Below are 24,912 nucleotides of genomic sequence, written 5' to 3'. Positions count from 1 at the left end.
CATTACAGATTAAAAAGCTCTACATAAATTTAGTAGATGGTAAAGCAAGTGTACATGATACTTCTAGCCATATATATCATCTTTGAATGAACTAAATGCTTAATAAAATGCACAAGAGTTTTAAATAAAAAGAAACATATTAATAGATATTGTGAGCATATATTTGACTATTGTATGATACATTTAGTGAGTGATGAGAAAGAAAGAAGCAGTCTGTGTTTCTTTGTCCACTTTTTTGAGCTTTAATCCATAACAGATATGCCAGTGCTACAGTAAAGACACCAACAGGCTGAAGGTAGTAAATGCCAATACAAGTTCCCACTACGCTAGTATTTCATACAGCTGAATAAATTATGCCATGATAATATACACACATGCTGAACGGAAATATATCAAAGGAAAATACATATGAGCAAAAAGGTAAACAACGAAAGAATAAAGAGCAACTGAGTTTGAAACGATATTTTGGAAATGTGTATCGCCTAGTCAGATAGTGCTTTATATATCCCAAAGATAGATTAATGATTGCAGTAGAAATGAGTGCTACACACTAAAAACATGATTTTTTTTCACATTTCTTTTTTTTTTGTCTTTTTTATTTACTAAAAATATTTTAAGTGTTAAATTGAAATGTCCTGTTGGCACATGGTCATGTGTTCATGTTTCAGTTATTGTCCTGAATATATATATAGCATTTTAGGGCACGTCTGTAGTGACAATGAACTTACAGTTCACTTTTAGTTCATCTTATCCACAGAAATCGTCTCTGAGGTTTAAAACACAGCTGAGAAAAGGTGGAATAAGGAGCCATTGTGGCAAACATTAAATGTAAACACAGATCCAAAAATGTGGTCATATATTCCATCTCTCAATATAATAACTTGGACATTTTTAAGACAGTTATTCAGAGACCATCACACTTTTGAAATGTAACCTGGCATAAGACTTAAAAGTTAAGTTCTCTCTACAAATCAGATTCCCATTGTACAGTTTCAGTCCATTATTTACCAGTAACCATAGAGACAAATTGCATGAAGTGAAAAAAAGTGCTACCAATTTAGGACATCCCCCTTCAAAATATCTGAGACATGAATTTACAAATCGCCCTTCAGCCTTTAGATGACTAATATCTGATTGCTTTTAAGTTCTTTGCAAATAAATTGCAAGCTATATCAATACTTTCCATGAATAGCCAAGAAGCATATGGGAAAGAATATAAAAAGCCATAAAATGCTAAAAATGGCATTTGCCCATCAGGGCTCATTATAATGGTAATTATAGTGACCACAGAGAAGAATTTAGTCTGTGTTCATTGCAAAAAATAAGCAAAACTATGTATTTTTGTCATTTGGTCACCATATTCCAGAACAATGTATGTTTTTAAGATGAAATGATCATAAATAACACTGATAATTTACCCATATAGAGCAGGTCACAGACTGCTGTTTAACCCCATATCAAGGCTCCCCCAACCCAGATGCCCAAATGACTAGCCCAGGTTTTGTGGAATGTAAGGTTTAAGATCTAAATGAACCAATCGTATACGTTCGTTGTAGCTTTGCAAACAGCCTGCCTGTGCATATCCATCAGAAATGTAATGTTGCAGAGCAAGGCCTTGTGGTTAAAATAGAAACAGGAGCTAAACATGAGAAAAAATTAAAATGAAACATGTAAACAAAGAGTAATTACAATATTAAATGCAACAGCAATAGGAACAACCACATTTATAATAACAAATATAATTATAATACCATCATTTTCAGTTCTATAAACAACATGGTCCGAACAGTTTGGAATGGGCAAGCAGTAACCTATGTGTGCTAACACTGGATGCCGACAGGCAGGGCTTTAGTGATTTGGGATCAGACAATTGATGCTCATTATTCCCACAGCTTCTTTCTGAAGCCCTGAAAGGGTCTCTTTGTTGTGAAAGGATCGGGACGAATAAGGAGATGCGGCACAATAGTGTTTTTTTTTTTTTTTTTGATGTGGAATGGCTTTTGTATTCACACTGCTATAGGTAGAAAGTCTAGGACTGCCTGTGTTTTTATCATTTCTCTTGGTTTCATTCACTCCTAGTCAGATGGTCCACGTGTGGGCACTGCAGAAAAAATGGAGGGATGCTGGTGAAACACATGGGTGGATGTTCAGTTCGAGATGCATCAATACGCCTGTCCCGTCTCCACCTGTAGCAGTCCGAGCACAGCCGAGTGCTCTCCGAGCTTCATCCTTCTCTGCGTGGACAAGCTCACGTTCTTAGCCAGGTAATCCACCGCAGCTGCACACAGAGACCGATACAACACATTCATTTCTCAGAGGTATAAAACTCATGTGCAAGTTAATGAAGTGACAGCTTTTGCCTGGATCTGTAAGTGCACGCAATTCATACAGATAATTACCTGAATACATGAACACATTACAATTCTGTTTATATTTTGTGACTTATATAATATAAAATGTGTAAGTTATTAAAATGTCTGATCTCATTAAAAGGCTAAAAAGTCTTGATTTTGTTGTTGTTGCCATAATCAATCAGTCAATCAAATCGATCTAAATTACACACAATTTATACAGTCAAATACTTGAATACACCTGTTAAAATTCTGTTTTGTTTGTGGCGCATGTAAAATTGTTATGTATTTATATAATATTATAAATATATATATTTTAAGAAAATCCATACACAATTTTTTTTTACTTGAAAAAGTTAGTGTGGTATAGGCAACATGACAGGAAAACCATAAAACGGAGAGATGATGCTCTTAAATGGAAGTTGGAATGAACGTTTAGTTGAAAGTAAATTAGAGAAAACAATTATATTAATATAAATAGATTTCCTTTTTTAATAGATATCTTTTAATTTTTCACCTTTTAAAATTTCAATGAATAAAAAATATTTAAAAAAAATATCATTCAGGTTAAGAAAATATTATGTTACTGTTAAATGTCGGCTTGTACGACTGGAAATTTTTTAGAGCCTTTGAATCTAAATTAAAATGATACCATGAATACAAATGTTGCATTTCTAAATTTTTTCAACTCGGACATTTTTATTTGTCAGTGTTTCATATGAGCAAACTAATATTTTCATTTTTACTTGATGATTAAATTTAGGTAAATATTATACCACTTTTACTTCAGGGTTACACCACTTCACATTTTAGTGTCTTTGAATTTAAAAAAAAGAGTTTTTTTACCCAAAATTTATTAAATCCAAATAGAAAGGGGACATTTTTACATTTTAATCTCGGACATCTTTATTTGTCACTGATCCATATAAGCAAACTAGGATGGGCTGAGTTTTGGGGCTGTGTTTTAGAGCAGACACTTCGCATCACTTTGCTCTCATGAACACACTGTGATTCCAGAGACATGGAGCACCTGTTCCCTACTGTCACTCATTCCTGTCATAGTGAGTATTCCTCAGCACATTCCTCATTATGTCTGTCATCCCTGTTCTCAGAATTCCACAATTTCCATCATATAACATCACATTGCGACATGCCAGTTTATTCCATCTATCCATCTTTCTTTTAAAAATGCCACCCAAAACACCATAAACAAAGAGTAAATAAATAAATGCAAAAAAAAAGCCTTTTCAAAGTTCTGTTTAGTTGATGTAGCTAAAACTTTTTCAGCTGTACTGAGTAGATTTAGATAATGAGTCCACTCGATTTTCTACGCCTGTGAAAACGGTTTCTGTGATCAAGATTAGTATCTGTACGGCTGCGCAAAATGCAATAGAGAGAGGGGAGAGACGGCAGAAAGAGTGAAGAGATTCCCACCAGATAGGTGTAGCACACAAAATGGTGTGACTAACATATCACCTGAGGGCATGACTCTCATTGGATTGATCTGGAGTCTGGCTTTACTGGGAGATCTTTATCAGGAGCACGTGTCGACTCTATCCCGCGGGCTAATCCAGGGTCAGAGGGCACCCCGAGTCCCGCTCGCAACCCAGGACCTCAGCATTGATCTGCCTCTCATCTCACACTGCTTCAATTTAAATACACAAGCTAAAGACATTAGGGACATTTGATTGGTGGAAAAAGACAAGTGAATCGGGTTTGGGGTTTCGGGGACATACAAAGGACAGGATGGAAGTGGTGCGGCGCAAAAACCGAGGAAGCTCCAAATAACCCCTCTAGCCACTTCCCTTTTAAAATAGAAAAGTAACCCTCGCTGAGTCCAACTGGAATTGGCTAACTTATTAAGTTAGCACAGCGCAAGCTGTAACCTTCAGGTAATTATTTGCATTGACGTTTCCCACCTACATCCTCAAAGAAAAAAAATGAAACGTGGAAACCGTCGGGGGGAGGAGGTTAAACCTGAGGGCTTTGCATTTTGAAACTGACAGGATTGACTTTTCACCACTTGCGTGTTTTTTTGGAGTTGGCATTGCGAACACAGCCACTCCTTTTCCGACAAGCGGTAAACACAGTGATCATTTGATCAAAATGTCATCAACAATGACAAAATGCATCACGACAGAGACGTCTATGACTAATGGATATAAAAAGGCTTCTGAAGGTGAGCATTAGCTCACTGGCATTAGCTTCTGGGATGTCAAGTCTCTCTGATGTTTTTTGGTCGGAGGCCCTTTGATTACCCCAGTCGAGGAGGTGTTATTTGAACCTCTCCTTCCTTTATTCATCATTAGCAGAAGTGTCGAGGCGGGGCGGAGCGAGGGGTGCGTGTGGACGGTGCCAGACATCTGTCAGAGTGACAGTAAGCGCCGCACGTTAGCGTCTGTAAGCAAGAGCAAAAAAGGAAGCTGTCAGGGAACGGCGGCGCGTACGGTAGCTGCCGCATACCTGTGGGTGGGCTAGCTGTCTGTACTGGAGACACTGGTGCTGACAGCTAGCAGAGAGAGTAATCACAGCTCATTTAACCTCTCTCCCTCAGGAAGCCTTCCTTTCCTGTCACCACCGTTTACTGCTTAAATCCCGCTCAGACTGAATCTTTACCTTCCCTAAGAGAAGCACAGAATCTGCTCTCTGACACTCACGGTCACAGCGAACACACGCAAACACGCGCCTCTACAAAGTGCGCCCCTAAGCTGTCTCACGAATTTCAATGAAATATTAGACAGGTTGGGCTAAATCATTGATTTCGCACCCCATGGATCATTTAAAGGAACAGTTAAATTAATTGTATAACTGAATCTAAAATTACTGATTGTAAATGATTTAATGAATTACCAGCTATACTTTTCCATGTAATAGAAAGTGAAACCATAAAAGTGGTTCGTGACACATTACACTGCAAGTCTTCTTATGTTATATGATAGGTTTTCTATAGGAACAGACCTACATTTTAAGTCAGTGAGTTGAACTCGAGAACCAGATCTGATTAATGAACAAATCATTCCTACAGTTTCGTAACTGATCAACTGATTCATTAAAAAGATTTGTTACTTTTCTCATGAACTCTCATGATCTAAGGTGCATGATTTCATTTGACTTAAAGTTCAGTCTATTTTCTCAAGCAAAGCTATTGTATGGCTTTAAAATACTTAAGATATAGTACACTATAGTGCACAAGTTGTATGGACCGCTTTTATTTAGATTTTTTTTTGTGTGGAGATTTTGGAGCTTAACAGCTAAGATATTTAGTGGCTAGGATATTTAACTGAAAATTGTCCTTTTGCGTTCCATAGAAGAAAGAAAGTCATACGGTTTGGAACAACTCAGGCAAGAAATTAATGAACTATTTCTTAAAAATGGTCCCGGGGTCAAAAGTTTATAATAATTATTTGCAATTTCTTTCTTCTTTCTTTCTTGTTTAACCTTAACACATTCAGTTCTTTTATGGAAGTAAATCCAGTATAACTTCAGTTCTCAACCTTTTTGACTTCCACTGTCAAAGACGATATTCAAAAGAACCCAAGATATTCTTGGTACTTATGCTTTTTCAAATATTTTTATTTTTAGAAGACTAAAAGTACCGGAAATAACTGCATGTTCTTCAGGGTACACACTTTTTATTACCAGTGAATTACAACTTTTCTAGTAATTCGTGACTGTTTTTTTATAGACAAACTACCCAATAAATTATTTTGAGCTTGACGTGACTAAAAAAATGTATATTTATTATAAAGATTTCCATAACTTTTGCAGGAAATTTCCCTTATACTGTATATCCAGCTTATATCCAAGACTTAAAATACTTTCATTATACTTTTTCCTTTCGTCAAATCAACTTAAATTACCTAATATTGTTTATACAACATATGTTTTGAGTTTCTGTTGATTAAACCAATCTCTGTCTTTGTATTAACATTTTGAGTTCAATGAAACAAAACTTTTTAAGGCAACCAATTAACTTACTTTTTAAGTTAAACCAACAAAAAAAATGAATCCCAATTGTTGAAGGAACAACAATATAGTTTCATTTTACATCTTGATTTTTAGATGTTGTCTTGATCAAGTCATCTTATAGCCCATTTAGAAGTTTTCCTTGGCCCCATAGTGGGTCTCGGCATCCTGGTTGAGAAATCACTCCAGTATAATATTAAAAAGAAATTACTACTAGGAGTTTAAAGGAACACATTTTAGGTTTGGTGTCAATGAAAAGGTAACTTACATTTATTAATTTAGCTGATGCTTATTTTATACAAATCGACTTGACAAATGAGGACTACAAGTCCTACCGATGGAGCTTTGGGGGTAAATATGACAAAAAAGCAATTTAAGTAAAGAGTAGAGAGGCACTTACTCTGGCCGTACTGACTGTATTGGTAGCCTGCAGTGACGGGGTCCACGCTGTAGCTAGTGGTGCTGTACGTAGGGTGGCAGTAGGACTGGGTGGAGGTGAGGCTGTCGGCGGTCTTGATTGGCTCGGAGCGCTGGCTACAGCTGGCTGAGATGGAGTTGGAGGCCTCCAGGCCACTGTGCAGGGGGGATATGGAGAACTCATGCTGGGACTGAGGGGCCACGGCACTGGGGTTGCTGAGGATGCTCATCACCTGGTGGGTAGAAAGCAACGAGAGGCAGGATCAGCAAAAACACATGGAAAACACTTCAAATAGGCAGTAAATTTGTGTCAAAATCATTGTTGGTTACTGCATGTCACTCAAAGTTCAAGGCCTCATCCCTGATAGGGGTTAAACATCTTCACAACGATCCTTTTCCTGCATCCCAAGGGAGCATTTACCAGCCTGAAAACAGTGTCAGCCTAAATAACAGAGACAGAAGGGACCAGTGTAGGGCTGGGTGGTAGAGGGGGGTGTTCAGAGAGTGCCAGGATTGTCTGTCCTAAGGCTTTCTTTATAACAAGCTCCCAGGGTGAGTTTAATCTGGAGCCTTCAGCCATCCCACAGTCTCAACCCTCATGAATGATTAAAATAATAAACACTCATATTACAGTAGATGCCCCCTGAGATTGGGAGATTAGACACTTGACAAGGTCTGTCCTTGTTTCATGTAATATTGTTTACAGCAAATGTAACCCAGTAAACTGTGCAATAGTACTGTATAATAATTATAGTAATATTTTAATATATTCTACCACCATCCCAAATTTTGGAATCAAATTAAGTTTTTTTTTAAGAAGCCTCTTATGCTCACCAAGGCTGTGTTTATTTGATCAAAAATATTTTCAAATATTATTACACTTTAAAATAATTTCTCTATTTTAAGATATTTTAAAATGTAATTTCCTGTGATGACAAAGCTGAATTTTCAGCAGTATATTCTCACTCCTAACTCGTCACATGTTGACGCTTGGCCTTGAAACTATTGGTGATCCAAAACATATATTTTATAAGGAGTATGAGCTGATGCCCTTAGATAGGAGATATATGGTTCATAACCTGTAAGTTGAATGGGTATAAATTCTCTCTTATCCTATTATCAATTAAATTATTGAACAATAAGTAAATATTGGTGTGTGTGGGTAGATGTGTTGGGTATTGTGTAATGTCTTATTTGTAGGTTATAGTTTAATATTAAAATTGTGAAATGACTGATATATGCCAGTTGGAAATGTTATGTGTGTTGTATGGATGAAGTGTGACTGTATTGTGGATTGTTGGGTGTTGACCTGCTCTCTCAATTGTCCTGCTCTCTGATGTTGTGAGACAAATTTATCCTAAGGGAGAAAATAAAGGATAAACTAACTGACTAACTAACCAACTAAACTACATTTATCACATTTATATATTCATACATACAAACACACACAGACACACATGCACCTATTCACAAAAAAAACAACAGTTTGAAAACCAATGTGAAACAACCGGATAGGAGGGGTGGAGACAGAGGGGGAAAAAAGTGTGTGAAAGGAGGTTGCTCTGCCTGCCACATGCTCCCCATCCGCAGACTGAAACAAAGCATCCTCCTGAACATCAGGTTCACGTTGTGGCTCGCTACGCCCCGCTGCCCTTTGGCCGTCTCAGGACCCAACCTGCTAAACCAATTAGCCCATCACAGAGCTGCTGCGAGCGAAATCAAGCCCACATGCACCGCTCAAAACAACATCCATGGGCTATTTGTTGAAGTCTGATACAACCCAGGAGTTGACAGAGGACTCCAGAATAGTCAGCTGCACATTGGGAAATAAACCAATGTCCTAACGCAAGGAAACAACCCACCAGTGTGCATACATGCTCAGACGCATGGCCTAAACAGATAAGTGAATTTAGACTAATATCCTCCCAAAGCTTCCAGGAAAATATGGAGCACTTGAAACATATTAAATACATAAAAGGGCACTTGAAAATGTGCATGTTGGACTATTTGAGTGCGGAAAGTCCCTCTTCTCAGTTGTGGCGCATGTGATATATGATATGAGCAGGCCAAGAAGACTTCCTGTGATGAAGGTAGTGGAGAGAGAGAGGGAAATGTGTTAATTAACGGGGCAGCACATGGCGGGCTGTCACACCACTGAGCACTGGTGTTTGACCCTGGACACGGGGCGATGGGTCAGGGGCAAACCGCCTGCCCGACAGGGGGCTGAATGGGCAGATGGAGGAGAGACAGACTTAACAGGCGCTTAATTGAGGTCTGATTATATTCAGCTCTAGCCGTTAAATGAAATACTCAGGTCTGAATGCAGCACTATTGTGTTGGATGCAGTTTTAAAAATCGGTATGAAAGGAAATTCAACCTATATATTTTCTATATGCACACTTTTGATCTTATTGTGAACATTTAATTAATGCTGGTTTCTTATATTTTTCAATATTTTCTCGTAATTTTTAATCAGAATGTCATAGATCTCACAGTAAACCCATTGTTTAAACCCCACCCCTTTCTTACAGCCAATTGCAAGCTCGCTTTCAGATATGCCTCCATCCAATCAACAACCGATGGACTGTACATGTCACCACATTTTTCACATTTCTTATAAACCATTTCATTAAGATATACATCACAATACAAAAGAAAAGATCTGTCTCTACTTCCATTTTATCACGACTTTAAATAACAGAGTAATGTCTTATTTGTCTTTATAATATGTCATCTAACATCAATGACATTTAATCATTAGACAAGCACTGACAGACAACCCATGTCTGATTTAACAAATTATCACAAATTGTGTTCATCACAAAAAGCTATTATACGACTTGGGACATAGTGCCTGAGACAAATGGACACATTATGCTTTTGGAGCTTCCAAAAAAAGAAAAGAATAAAACACCACAAAAGCATCATAAAGGTGTTCATATGACTATATTCCAAGTCTTCCAAGTCCAAGTCATATAATAGCTTTTAAACTGTGAAATTTAAATGTGATGAACACAGTCAGATTGACAGATGTTGTCACTTTAAACACACTGGGGCGGTCACACTACACATTTTGTTTCATCGACTTCCGTTCATACACATGCGAATGCGTCAGATTGGAAACGCAAGCACACGCGAAAAGTGTCGCAATTTGCTGCATTTTAAAGTTCAAGTTTGGTGAACTCTGACCTGTGAATTCGCATCACAATAAGACATGTAACCAGTAGATGATCGATACTTCACGGCTTGACCTCTTGGCGGAATTAAAAATCGAGTAGATTAAATATATTTTTACATTTTGAAACTATTACTATTTGTTTTATGTTGAATTCATACTTATAAAAAAAGTGTGACATCATATCACGACCGTTACCGTGTCCATAGAAATTTTGTGTGCTCAAAGTCTAGTGTGACTGTGGCTGTATGGGAAAGTGCTGCATGAAGATTCTTCATTTTGTGTTTTGATGGGGAAAATAGCAGCAAATGGGTTTTGAAAGAGATTAGATCACGAAAATAGAGTATTAATGACATATTTATTATGTGAAATACTCATATTTTTTATATCTATACCTCTGCTCATTTAAACTAGGAATAACAAGAATTTCCAGCAATCCGCAATGAAGTCGTGAAATTCTGTAATCCTCTATATTCCTCAAATACTGACGTTTCACTGTAATATGAGGTAATTTGAGCTAATAGTAAAGCTTGAGCCTATGTAAGTTCAGTATCTCCCCAGGAGTGGAGTTTTAATCAGATGAGCGGGGGACGCTAACACAAGGGGTGTCAGCCCAGAATGTGGGCACAGAGGTGGGAGAGCGCCGGGTGCCTGACACCTCCATTCAGCCCTTCGCTTAAGCAGCCTGTAGCCTGGGTGATGCCATTATTGTGCTGGAAGACAAATTATTCAAATCTTCAAATTTAGCATAACCTTATTGACATCAATTAAAGTGGCAAACGGAGAATATTCCAGCCCGGTGAGAGGTAGAGCCTGGCTTTTATCACGAGAGGCAGCACGTGGTGAGGCTATTGTCAGCTCAATCCTCTCGCCGCACAGTGCACCGCGGAGAGAGGCCTCCCTTAAATCGCTGCGCCCAGCCAGCTGTAATTAGGACATTCAACTTAAAGTGCACATGGAGCCACAACACAAACACTAACAAACAGCAGGACTGCCTGTGAACTCTTTACATGGGCTACTGCACTCACAGTGGGACAACCGCAAAACAGAAGGGCTAGAAACGCCAGTCTGGCTCTGTTTTAGAAAGGGCTCATTTCTCAGCCACGATTCTGTCACAGGAATCTTTGTGCTCAATTAAAACATTTTTTAAGAAAACAGGGTTTGTACAGATACTGTAAAATGAAATTCCAGGACTTTCAAGGACTTTTCAAGCACTGCTTTTTTGGTTTTCAGGGACTACAATCAGAGATCGCACTTATCAAACAATATCTTTAGTATTTTTTAAAACTCAAATTACAGATATAAGGTATCCAAAATACAACTTACAAAGCATTTAATAAAATATATTAAATAGAAAATTAAAAATGGCTATTATTGTTCATTAAATAATATTTTATATTATAAGGTTGGCATACTTCGTATTCGAGAAAGGTCTGATGGGAGCTGCAGTGTTAGTTTTGCGTGTAAAGATTGTATTTGCGTTTTCATATATCTTGTATTTAAATAAGTCAAACACTTTTCTAGTACCTCTTCGTGAATATGAAAACCCTCGTTTTCAAGGTTTTTCCAGAACTTCATTTTCAAACAGTCAAATTCAAGTACTTTAAGCACCTTGTACAAACCCTGTTTTTTAGAAGTGGATGAAATTAAATTTTCCAGGCTTAATACAAGTTAGATGATTAGCATATATAGAAAACAAATGTTGGCCCTCAGTTTGAAAATAAAATAAAATGGTAAAAATAATAAATTAAAAATATATAAAATAGTACATTGCCCCCATAGATATTTTTATGTATCTCTATCAATGTGTATTTGGGATACCATGTGTATCAGGGTTTGGGAAAATGATAAATATGCCAAATGTGGTTTTCATTTGTCATTTTTATCTGTATTAATTTTTTATATTGTGTAAATAAACCGAGTATCAGTCGAGGATTCTGTTAAAGGGCAAAAATGATAAATAATAACTTGGATGACCTTGCCTGCAGTTAGAACCTAATACTATAACCGAGTGGAGACGACAGCCCAGCCAGATGCAGAGTTGTAATCTATTATTTCCTGCCATACTACCATTGCGAAGTAAAAATCAATATCCTTTCCACATGTTTAACCTTTTTTGTATCTGATAGGGCTGATGGGAGGAAGCTAGAATATTTGCTAATCAATCTGGCTGGCAAACAACATCCCCAGGCAGAGTGACTCTCCAGGCCAACAGACACCAGAGGACAAATCCAGGCCGGCACACAAGCACACAGTACGTACACCCTTGCAGAGACACACTTAACTTTCTTGAGCCCTTTCAAAGTAACCCCCCACCCCCACAACCCTCAACCCCCCACAACCCAACTATTTCCTCTTTCTCTCACTCGTGAGCTCTCTTTCATTCTGTGAAGCGTCCCCCCAGTAGCTAGGCTTTCATTTGTTGTCAGTCTATGTGAGAGCTGCTAGTGCAGATAATGCCAGGCAGGATCCAGTTTAAAGGACATTGCTGCAGGCATTTCTCCTTTCCCTTGCTCCTCTTCACTTTCTGTCTCTCGACAGATAGATTACTTTATAAATAATAATAAAAAGTAATTAATTCTCTCAACTTCAGAGCCCTCTAGCCTGCAGCAGTGTAAATGTAAAACTGGAAATTGATACAATGTGCATCCTTTCAGATAAACAAACAGTGCAGCGGCATGAAAAAGGAAAGCTTTTCACACTACCATAATTTCCTTAACTGTCAAATTATATTTTTTTGTCTGAGTCAATGTTTGACGTGACTCGGTTCTTTGTTGGATTTTTTTTTGTGCCGAAATGGAACCAGGCTCATGCTTAGCTGGAACAAAACTGAAGTGTGATGACAGTGATTTTGGTCTCTAAAAGGGGGAAAACAGAGAGGCTAATTTAACAAAACTGGAACTAAACACTTCCACAGAAGACGGCTTAATAACAGTACACTGTTAACAATGTGATATATCAATAATCACTAAATCACTACATAAACCACTGTCATTTGGGGGATTAAGAAAAACTGAGTTTTAGGGCTTGCTGGAAAATGGTACAATACAATGTTACAGTAAATTTGGGGGTTACAGGATTTCAACCCCCGGTTACATGTTAAATAAAGGTTAAATAATTGCCATAGAAAATAAGTGACTCAAAATCTATAATACTTAAAAATATATATATATATATATTTAAAAAAATTTAACATACATTGTAATATATATATATATATATATATATATATATATATATATATATATATATATATATATATATATACATCTCAAAAATACTCAAATTATTGGAGTATACGTTTTACAAGAAAATAATAGTTCAAAATACTTCACATGTGATTCAATGTGTTTTTTTTTGCTATTTAAATTTTTACTCTAATTATTTATGAGATTTACTAGCAATTTCTACATTGTATCCTACACCATTTTTTTGTTCAAATCCATGCATACATTTCATTATATATGTGTCATATATTACATGAATATAATATATTAATTTAACAGTAATATATAAAATATAAAATTATATAAATCATACAATTATATAAAATATCTGTTTTTGTATTTTTACAAAGGAAGTTGCTTTCTGTGGTAATCATCAGCATGCTTCCAGTTATTATGTCAATAGATGTTGTATTTAAACCAAAATACACCCGTGACCTGATTTTTAGGAGAATAACAAGTGTTATGCTGTAGGTTTTTTATAGGTGAGTTTTCTGTAGAGAGCTATAATAGCATAAAAAGACACTCAAAATCCCTGACAATACAGCCCAGAATCTGGCCTGTCCACCTGCTCAGAGAGAGAGAGAGAGAGAGAGAGAGAGAGAGAGAGAGAGAGAGAGAGAGAGAGAGAGAGAGAGAGAGCGCACAGAGCACAGAAGGACAAATGTGGGTGGAGACACTAGGAGGACAGTGTGTGTCTATGTGCCAGCTAACTCAGCCCTGCATCCGCACACACACAACATCTCTCTTTTTATGGACATTCACACCCAGCTTAATCTGTCCAAGACTGGATTTGCTGGTGTGTAAGAGAGCGGCTCTCGTTTTACTGGAATATAAACAGGCATGTTGGGAAAATGTCACCTGTACAGGAAGCTGGAATTACAAGGGTTGATGTCATAAGGCTATCTTGCACAGCTAAAGGTTACATGTCCTACCCTTCTAGACCTCAAGTCTTAACATCATACTTACATAGATCAGCTGTAGTAAATAAACTGGTTTAAGGGGGATGTATGCGGTATGAATACAGTACATACATAAAAAAAGGCATTGCTTCCAAAAATTATATTGGATTTGAGGATTAGGAAAACGGAGCACAATGTTCTCTTGATCGACATGAGTATAAAAACACTCAGCGACTTCGGCATTACATTTTAGGGGCAATATGATGCAATGCCACCGTAATTAAAGAAGCACTGCCATTCTTTGTCGGAAGTCGCTTTCCAGAGAGAAACCATAATCCTCAAACATCCCAACACCCACAATGCCAGAATCAACTAGCAAACAATGTCAAGAGGCAAGATGGCAAACAGGCAGATGCATAAATGGAAATGTGGACATTTGAGCGTGGTAGTTCCAGAATGCTGTAATGAGTGATGTAATTCCACACAGATTTGGGCAACACAATCATGATTCAGTGCTGATTAGTTAAAGGTAAAGTGTACCTTTCTGTGTAAAAGTGAAACCATACAGAATTGTAAAAATAATTTCTTACAAATAATAATAATAATAATAGTTATACACAAAGTATAACAATTTAAACATAATCTCCATAATTAAGATTATAAATGTATTTTCTCCAAATGCACGCCAGAGGACATTGTTACACTATTGTTCAAAAGTTTTGGGTCAGTACAATTTTTATAATGTCTTTGAAAAAACTATCTGCATTTATTTGATCAAAAATACAGTAAAACAGTAATATTGTGAAATATTATTACAAATTAAAATAACAGTTTTCTATCTTAATATATTTCAAAATGTAATTTATTCCTGTGATGGCAAAGCAGAATTTTCACTTCAGTGTCACATGATCCTTCAGAAATCAGTCTAATATGATGATTTACTGCTCAAGAAACATTTCTTAATATCAATTTTGAAAACGGTTGCACTGCTTAATATTTTTGATGTATAAAATGTTAAAAAGAACAGCATTTATTTGAAATAAAAATATTTTGTAATATAATAAATGTCTTTTATTGTCACTTTTGATAACTTTTAAAGTATTCTTTTTTTTTTTTTTTAAGTGGTAGTGTATGTCGAATCCATTCAGGACACTCAAACAAACAGATTGCAATTCCAGAAATTACACCAATCACTTTTACACATGAATTAACCATTATAAATACTCTATATAAAGTATCTTCTGTGATATTGTTCAATGTAAAGCCTCGAGATATCAAGAATGCAAGGGTCTAATCATGCATTATAAATTTGTTTCCATATATCATCCCCAACATTAGCTGGCACCATTAATAGGGGAGACACTATGAGTCTTCTAAACATACATGCACTCACACAGCAGAATCAGACCATCATGACATCAGTGCAGAAGATGACACAACGCAAGACCCCCACCTGAGAGACAAAACGGCCATTTCTGAAATAAACACTTTTGCATAAAATCAATTAGTGGTTTTGTCACGGCTGGAGGCAGAGGTGGGTAATTAGAAGACCCGTCTATTTACAGCGGGATCTTTGTGGGATCGCTCTCTCCTCTAGTGGCAGGGAGCAGATGACATAGATGATTTCCTGTCCTGGCTCGATGTCACTGCGTTAATTGGCCACAGCACATTAATTGAAAGTGAAAAGAAGAGTTGGCCAAAAGCGGAGAGGGTGGGGGTGGGCGTTTGACTGTTAGAGACTGTGATATAGAGTGGAAGCGGAGGGTGAGGTGGCTGGGGAGTCTTTAATTGTTTCAAATTAGGCATGTGATTGACAGTGGCAGAAAGTGGGCATTGACAAGCTGGGCCCAGATGAGAACGATTAGTGTGCAACCAGACAAGCTGTCACTTCTCGCAACATGTTATCTGTAGGAAATATTATGCATATGGCTCTTTTAACCCTGTGTAGTAACCCAGGGCTCTGTAAGAGTACATGATGGGAACCAAAACGATAAATCACTTACACTGACAGTTACATAAAACAAGCATGAAAAACAAACATGGTGGGTAAAACTTTACAATGATGTCCCATTTGTTAACGATAGTTACTGCATTAAATTATATCAACTAAAAATGAGCAATACATTTATTACAGAATTTATTCATCTGTGTTAATGTTGGTTAATACAAAATGTTGGTAAAATTCAACTGATCATTGTTAGTTCATGTCTGTAACGATGTCCATTAAATAACATTAACAGATACAGCCTTTGATTTCATAGTAAATGTTGAAATTAATATCTAAAATTAATAAATACTTTAGAAGTATTTTTCATTGTAAGTTAATGTTAAGTAATGTAGTTAACTAATATTAACATATAGAACCTTATTGTAAAGTGTTACCACATGGCAAATAGGTGCAAACTAAATGATTATATTATTATGTATGATGTAAAGCAACAAAATGCTCTGCAGAATTCCATAAAATTGCAACGTTTCATTAAACATGTTCTAGATATCATCTAACCCTAGCCTGTTTTCTTTATTATATTTAGTAGTATTTAAAATGCTAGAAAGTGGTATTTACAACTCCATTTTATCCCATTTTACCAGGTCTACATGCATTCCGCAAAATTTCACATATTCTCCACTCAAATCAGCACAGAAAACTTGGAAGAAATCTGCAGATTCTATTTGGTACTATATTTCTTTTAAAAGGAAGGAATAGAGAGCCTTGTCTGGTTCTCTGCCCAGTGTCAATAGGCTACAACCCTTATTTTTATGTTTTATTTTGTTGAAATATCTTGCATAACAACAATCACTGTTAAGCTGCTCTAGTGTAATACGGACAAGGCTTTTCAGTACCACTGGACCCTAAATGTCCCAAAGTGCTACAAGGCCCGGAGTTAACCAAAGGTTAATGAGCTGATATAGGAAAAAGTGTGAGGTGCAATCTGATTATTTTATTCAGTGTTTGCGGATGTGTGAGATAGATTCAGTCACAAGGAAAGAAACATCCCCCTCTGACCTCTCATCCCACCCGCCGATCTTTTCACGCCTCGCGCTGCCTCCGCTTCTGCCAAATGAAACGTCTGCTTTAAATGATTTCACAAGGAGCGGCTCGGCAGCAGCTAACGCCGTCCAAGAATAGCGCGAGGTGGAGAGTTAGCATAGGAGGCGGGAGGAGGGGGCTGTTTGTTTGCTAAAAACAGCAGGGAGCAGGCCTAGTGAAGAATGTCAAGTCAAATTGTTCTTGACAGAGTTAATATTTGCACCTCATAGGGATAATTACATGTAAATAAATAGTGAAATAGCTCTCAGCTGGAGTCTGAGGGGAGAGAGCGGGGCAGTTAGTGTCAGCCAGCTGGGGACTCCATCGCTAAGGATGCTTCGGGAGGGGGAGGGAAGGATACAGAGGTGAAAAAACCTCCGATGTTATAAAACCACATCACAGAAACTGTAAAACTATTGTAGCTTTGCATACAAAATCCTAAACAATGAGACAAGCATACAAAAGTCTGTCATAAGCAGTGTGAGTGGCAGTTGTAGTTTTTGCAAGGCTGTAGTATTAATCATAACTTCACACCTGTCAGACTGGCATCTGGAGCTAACAGGAAGCATGTGCACAAAGCTGACCACCTCCATCCATGGTGCTTTGAGCAGGTTCATAATTGTTGGAAGTTTTCTCTGTTCATACCCAGTGATCCTGCACACACACTCACTGTATGACCCTAAAATAAAATTATTTAAAATTTAAAGAAAAGTGGTCTCACACAAAGGTGGACGTGTTCATGATCACACAGAAAATCTCCTCCAGTCCAATCCATCAGTCTAGACCCTTTACATTTCTCTTTATGAAATATGTTAGCTAAATTTACCATGTTTAAATCCATCCACACCAAAAATCAACTCATCAAATGCAATATCAACAAATGTCATCCTGGCCTGTTTATTATATATCCCCTGACTCCTAAATAAATGTATAGTAATAAAACTTTGAGTCTATTCGTGAGATAAACAAAAACAAATCTGTTCCCAGCATGCCGTGTTCCCTCCCAACTGTCAAATGCATTGTTCCTTGTTTAGAAACATGTAAACACTGAGAAAAGTATGCCTTTTATTTTTATCAAAAAAAAAACAAATAATACACTTCAATAAAGTTTTATGAAAATAGTAGGTGTAGAAATGTACGTTCGTATTGTTCAAGCACTTTAAATAGATATAAATAAATATATAAATAGGATTTCCTCATTCATACGTGCAATCAGCTTTTTTTAGACTTTGTAAATGCTGAGCTAATACTAAAAGGTAATAGTATTTTTCCATCTAACAGTTAATCACCCACAATGCAATGAGTGTATTGGCCTCGCTTAAATCCTCATCTCCTGCGCTGCCTCCGTGAGATAAATGTAAATCACATTCTCTTATTGGCCGTATTTTTCAGGATGCAACAGCTCACTTTCACTCTCACACACAAACGCTCTTGAATTTATATTGTGCTTTTATTGTCTTTTGCAGCCTTTCATCTATATAAGAGAATAAGAATCCCTCTCTGTGTAAAAGAGAATAGAGAGTGAAATAGATGCTGAAATGTAGAAAGTAAACAAAGGAAAGGAAGGAGGCTGAGAAATTAAACTGTTTGGATCATATACACGTCATGTATAGTAAAATGAATGAAGAAAAGACAAAAACAAGAAGTAGACGGCAAAGTTCAAAAAAAGTTACAACATTACAGCCTTGTTATCATTCACGAAAAATTACAAAAGGCATTTGCCATCCAAAAAATATATTAATGCATATAACAGATATTAAAATTCTCCAAAAAATTACAAAAGGCATTTGCCATCCAAATAATACCATTAATGCATATAACAGATATCAAAATTCTCTGAACCCCAGTGCTGAAACTTTCTATGTTGTGGAGATCATAATTAAATCATTCCTAATATATATTTTTTTCTTTTTTTCCCCACATACGGTTAAACGACAGACCCTCTGAAAAACTATTTTCCATCTAGAGCCATTGGAGATGTTGAATGTGAAATTTACATATGTATTTGAGTGACCTGAGAAACCTGCTGTTTCATTAACACATGCACAAGACTCCAATTTCACTCAGCTTGCACTAGAGAAGGAAAAAAAGATAGGATGAGAGAGAGAGAGAGAGAGAGAGAGAGAGAGAGAGAGAGAGAGAGAGAGAGAGAGAGAGAGAGAGAGAGAGAGAGAGAGAGAGAGAGAGAGAGAGAGAAACTAAATAAATTCATGCAGAAAACATTCTGCCAGTGGATATGATTTAAATTCCCCTGATTTTCTTGGCAGCTTCTGAGCAGGTCTCTTTTTTTTTTTTTAAAGCCTCTTACTTTTTAACTCTTGCCAAATTGAAACAGCATCTGTATTTAATACGGGTTCTAATTAACAAGTATTTCTCCTCTGCACTCGGAGCACGGGGGGTGATGTAAATATGCATTTATTTAGTCTTTTGATTTGTCGATGGTGACATGCCAGCTGACACCGTGCCTGGCGAGCGGCTTAATGCCGCAGTCTTAATAATAGCAGAGACGGCACATAGATTCACTCACTGACATTCAGGTGCACAAAGTCTAGTCAAAAATCTGGAAAAAAAGAAGGGAAAAGGAGTGAACCAAAACTCAATCTTCTTCTTCCTCTCTCTCTCTCTCTCTCTCTCTCTCTCTCTCTCTCTCTCTCTCTCTCTCTCTCTCTCTCTCTCTCTCACTCTCTCTCTCTCTCTCTCTCTCTCTCTCTTTCTCTTTCTCACCCCCTCTCTCTCTCTTTTTTTTTTTTGGCAACCCCTGTGCAGGCTTCTTAAATATAATTCATCCAGTTTAAAGTGGCTGCTGTGCTAATGGAGGAGAGGAGAGAGGTTGGAGTCCCTCCTCCCTTATCTCTAGCAGACAGTTGTCAGGAATCACTGGTGAGGCCTGAGTTTTGCGCGTGGCTCAGGCAGGGAGGCCTGGGGATACGGATCAAAGGGAGTGCTGGTGAGCACTGCTCTGCCTCTGATCCCCCAGTGCTGAAACCCAGCCTATTCGCTCTCCCTTCCTAACATCAAATGCTAGCCAAAGTTCCTTCATTCCAAAACACAAATCTTCCAACTGCAGTGGAGAGGCGCAAAACAAAAAGAGAAAAAAGATACCTTTTTCATTTTTCTGTTAATTTTGTTACAAGTGTGTGGATGTATTTGTTTGATAGAGGACTTTTTTTGTTGTTCTAAATACTCATTTAATACATACATATCATATTTGGATATGTTTTTTAAATGCTTACATTTCAGTTTAAAAATTTCAGTTGAAATCTGTGTAAAAAAAAGAAAAGAAAAAATAGGCAAAATTAATTAAATGGAATAACACTTAAAACACATTAAATCAAAAATCATAGCACATTATATAATTATATATAATTTTTATATTCTTATATTTATATTAAATGTATTATTATATTAAAATATATAATATTTATAATTGTATCCACATCAACGCTTCACACTCCATGCCAGTAGGTGGCGGAAATGAACAACAGCTGACTTGCTGAAGATGAAGAAGAAGAAGAAGTAGAAGAAGAAGAAGAAGAAGAAGAAGAAGAAGACGACGACGAAGATGAAGACTTCATTCAGTTCAAGACATTTCAGTTCTTTTGCGGCTGTGATTAATAGTATTTTTAATTATAAAATTAATATATAATTATATATAATAATAATTATATATATATATATATATAAAATATATATATCACTTGATTCAGGGGCCATTTACACAACACCATTTTCAACTAAATACAAAAAATGTTATGGGTTTGGCCGTTCATTTACACGTCAGTGTAGTTTTGGGGGCTTGTAAACACAAACTTTTGAAAAAGGGTTTCAAAGTGCAAGTATTTGATGACGATAACGTTATCGTTTCCATGTAAACTATAAAAACGCAAATTCGTGAAAATGATGACATCATGTGCATTCATATTACGTGTTCAATCTATAGGAGCGTAGGGTTGCTTTACAAAGTGACATCGCCACCTACTGGCCTGGCAGCAGAATACATCGTTTTTAGTTGTTTTGCGGATCCATGAGAACGAGGAACATTTTGACAAAGTTGTCGTCAGTACGCGAAAAACGCAAAGGAAAAACATTTCTGTATTTAGTACATCGTTTTCGTGTAAACATACCCTCACTGGCCAAGTGCACAGTATTAATAGCATTTTTTTTTTTTTTTTTACATTTGTAGTATATTTAAAATTTGTTACTGTCTGTTCATGATGTTAAATGAAACCTATATTGTTTCATTTAACAGTTTTAGTCCCTTTGGGACTAAAAAAAATGATATAATAAAATATAAATATAAATGTTAATAAATATAAAAATCTTGTTAGAGAATAAAAAAAATACATATAAATATTGAAATAAAAACTTATAAAAGATTAAATACCAATATAAAAAGTCTAAAATAATAAATATGAAATGCAAGCATGAATATAAAATGTATTATAATAACATTTAAATATAAATGTACAAATCTTCAAAAAGAATAAACAGAAATGACTAAAATAACAAAATAGTTTGTTAATTTTGTGAATATTGCACTCAGACATCATAACTATGGCCTAATCAACCTGACACTAATGTTGCAGAGAGCAATTGCAGTAATGCTCATAATAATAATAATAATAATGAGACACACTAGAAGCTTTACTATGACTCGAGTGCCTTGAGGGCTGGCGTTGTTGCTACGAGGCAATAACAAAACAAAAAGCATGACTGATTATACTGAATGGTTGGTTTTGGGTAAAACCTGTTCATTAAAACGGGTGTGTGTTGTGTTCCTCTCCAGTTACGACATCTAACAACAACAAAACAAACCTGCACATATCAGACACACCAAAGCAGAACGTCTCCCGTTGTAAAACACAATCACCCGCCTGCACAAAGCATCTGTTATAGGAGGAGGAGGAATGACTGTAGTAGTAAAGCAGGCTACAGCTTTATTACCGCATTCATTCCTTCTCCACGTGTCCAATGTTTGGACTGGTCTCAATGTCCACCAGAGGATGAAACACTGAAAAGACATGCATTCAAGGCCATAGAAATCTGTCCATAGCTCTGACCCGGTCCAAAAGCGGGCTTAATGGAGATTAGGTCTGGCATTGCATAATTTTCATCCGAACTAAGCTGCAGTGCTGTTTAATGTGTTTTCCAGAGGTTGCAGTGAGAAAGCGCTCTGGTTCTGTTGGCACATGAGAAGAGTGAGAGCGGGGTGTGCACCTGTTGGTGTTGTGAACCCAGCAGGGTTGCATTTCATTCTGGCACACAGCCATCATAGCACATTTACTGATTCACAGCACATTTTCTCCACTCGATGGAGGCTGTAAAGCAGTCCATCCACACAATTGTGCAAAAGCGCATCTAAAAATGAGCATACCTCATCTCTCACATTTTCGCAAACTAAAAGCCAGGTCATTTCTATCATGCAGTGCCTTTTCATGTAGTACAATGGATGAAATATTAAACTTAATGATTATAGTGGTGTATTTTAAAGCATTTTAATGCGTCTTTGAGTGAATGTTGACATTTTTGCTATATGACCCCTGCAGGTGTTTTGCTCTAACTTATAAAATGAACAATTCAATTTTCTAGTTGTTTCTACAATATAATATATATATATATATATATATATATATATATATATATATATATATATATATATATATTATAATGTCTTAAAAGAAACTGTCTTGGAAATATTGCCTTAATTAGTTAATCAGTTTGTAAGTTCCTCTCTTTTACTTTGCATCGTATTTGTCTTATGTCATTTCTCCAAATAAAATGTGCATGAGAATATTTTGAAAAATGTCAATAAAACCAGAGCTTAATAAGAATAAACCAGTGGCATAAATGGAAATATTTGTTTTATTTCTGCCCATTTCTAAGCATGGGACAGTCATTTTCAAATGAGTCAGGCACTTCAGAAGTCAGGATACTAAATAAAATCAAATTGAGGTAAATGGAAAAGAATAAGCATAATTATTTTGAAACTGTCAGTTAGATGTGCCTCAAAGAATCAGTGAACCAGCGTCAAAGAAGGGTTTGTCCAGACAAATGAGAGAAGATCATTACACTACTATGACAACAACTTTAGGCTATAAAGCTTTTAAAAATGGCTGATAAGATTTTGCAAGCAAACCAAACAAAAAGCTCTCTGTGCAATCCCACAATCCACTACTATTTGACAAAATAATTGACAACTGCACTCTCAGTGTTCAAACTACACTACATTAGACTGTACAGAATCTTGCACACACTAGCTTATTTGCATTGATTTGCATGAACGGTCTTCATTGAAGGCTAAATTAATGTGTTAAAATAAATTAGTCGAGGGGGCTTCTAAGTAAAAGAAAGACAGTAGAATAGAAAAATGATGGAGAAAATCGTCATGTACAAAAACAAGCTTGTGTAAGGACTGCCATGTGGACTCCCTGTAGCTGAGAGGAATGGGGAGGGGTTTGCATTGTGGGGCACTGGCGGCCCTTTCATGGACATCGAGGCACAGTGTGATGCTTGGGTTGAACTATGATACTCCTGTCAAAAAGAACATTAATTTTTCCTACAATAAGGGCCTGATGGAATAGCCACATGTGACATGTGGAGATGGGTGAGAGGGGCTGGACAAGGGTGGGGAGGTTAGGGGGCTGAGGAGGGGTCAGATGGAGGGTGAACCATCTTCATCTTAGTGAGAGATTCATCCAAAAATTCTTGAAGAAAAATATAATTTTCAAGAGTATAATTGCTCTTTTATCCTCTTTAAACGTATAGAAAATTAAATGAGGAAGCAGTGCACCATCATTTACTTTAATAAAAGCAAGGAAATATGCTGTAGCAATTAAAATAAAATAGTATATTTACTCAGATGGCATTTGTATTTATTCAGAATAAAACAAATTACTTACACATTACATGCTATTATTTTATATTTTATCCATTTCTGGCTGCAAGTACTCCCCACAAAAATGCACAAAAATTCTCCAGCCATGTTCAGTTATTTATGCAGGTTTGCAGCGAGAGCATTAGTACTTAAAGCTCCTCCACCACGATTAACAATCAAACATGCTGAGAAACCCTTATGTTATCCCCAACTCCGCAGTACAAGAGAAAATCTCTTTTTTGTCATCAAATCCCTAATTCTTTCCTCTCTTTTGGAAAAAATGGAGTAATACCAGTTTCCAATCTGCTTTGAGAAATATTTGGTTAGGAGGGGGGGAAATGGCCATAAAACATGTGAACAAGGGAGTAATTGTGGACAAGTGCAGTATTGAATTTCATCTTCAACTCCTTACACACCATTTCAATCTTATTTTCTGCCTGTTAGTCAGATCTTCTTGGTTATGGTGGGCAGAACTGCCCACTAATGGTGAATAATTGCTTGTAATATACTCTTCACCAATGATGTGCATCAATAGCAGACATTTTCCTATTATTTAGCTCAGGGTATGAGTCAATCTTGGGCAAAGAGTCTTATTTGTACACGCATTGTTCAAGGTAGCAGGTAACAATGCTATATAATGTTTATAACAAGAACCTTCACACAGAAACACCATCAAACTGAAACAAAACCTGTCTATTTAAATTCTATGAAACAAACACAAAAAACACCACATGCGTTAAATTCAATTTACTGGTTTTTCCATTTTATACTTTCCTCTATGGCATAGGCCTACTGAAATTGAATAGGATTCAAATTTGTATCAGAGCCTCACAAGGCAATACTTTTTTGCGCTGTTCCGGTTAATTAAAACATCTAGACTTATTTAAACATCTGTTAACTCTTGAAAATGACTTTCAGACAATTAAACATACAGATCCATTAGTTTGGTGAGATTATGCTCTTTTCTGAACG

At 36.6% G+C, this 24,912-nt stretch overlaps 1 protein-coding gene across 4 annotated transcripts in view; it reads right to left on the bottom strand.

The window, feature by feature from the left end:
• Nucleotides 1-218: 218 nt before the first annotated feature.
• The window catches only part of pax7b (paired box 7b), a 54,732-nt gene continuing 30,038 nt past the window's right edge, over nucleotides 219-24,912 (bottom strand). For all 4 annotated transcript variants that reach the window (XM_077214640.1, XM_077214641.1, XM_077214643.1 and 1 more), the window contains exons 8-9: nucleotides 6,718-6,967; nucleotides 219-2,278 (exon numbers count right to left, since the gene is read on the bottom strand). In XM_077214640.1, coding sequence (XP_077070755.1) covers nucleotides 2,163-2,278; nucleotides 6,718-6,967 — 366 coding nt within the window. In that variant the 3' untranslated portion in view covers nucleotides 219-2,162. The remainder of the gene's footprint in view (nucleotides 2,279-6,717; nucleotides 6,968-24,912) is intronic.

Source organism: Siphateles boraxobius, unplaced genomic scaffold (genome assembly GCF_051911475.1).
Source record: "Siphateles boraxobius isolate OS27281-9 unplaced genomic scaffold, OSU_SipBor_1 68, whole genome shotgun sequence".
NCBI lineage: Eukaryota > Metazoa > Chordata > Actinopteri > Cypriniformes > Leuciscidae > Siphateles > Siphateles boraxobius.
Note: the sequence above shows the minus strand (reverse complement) of the source record. Positions and strands in the feature narration are given on the sequence as shown.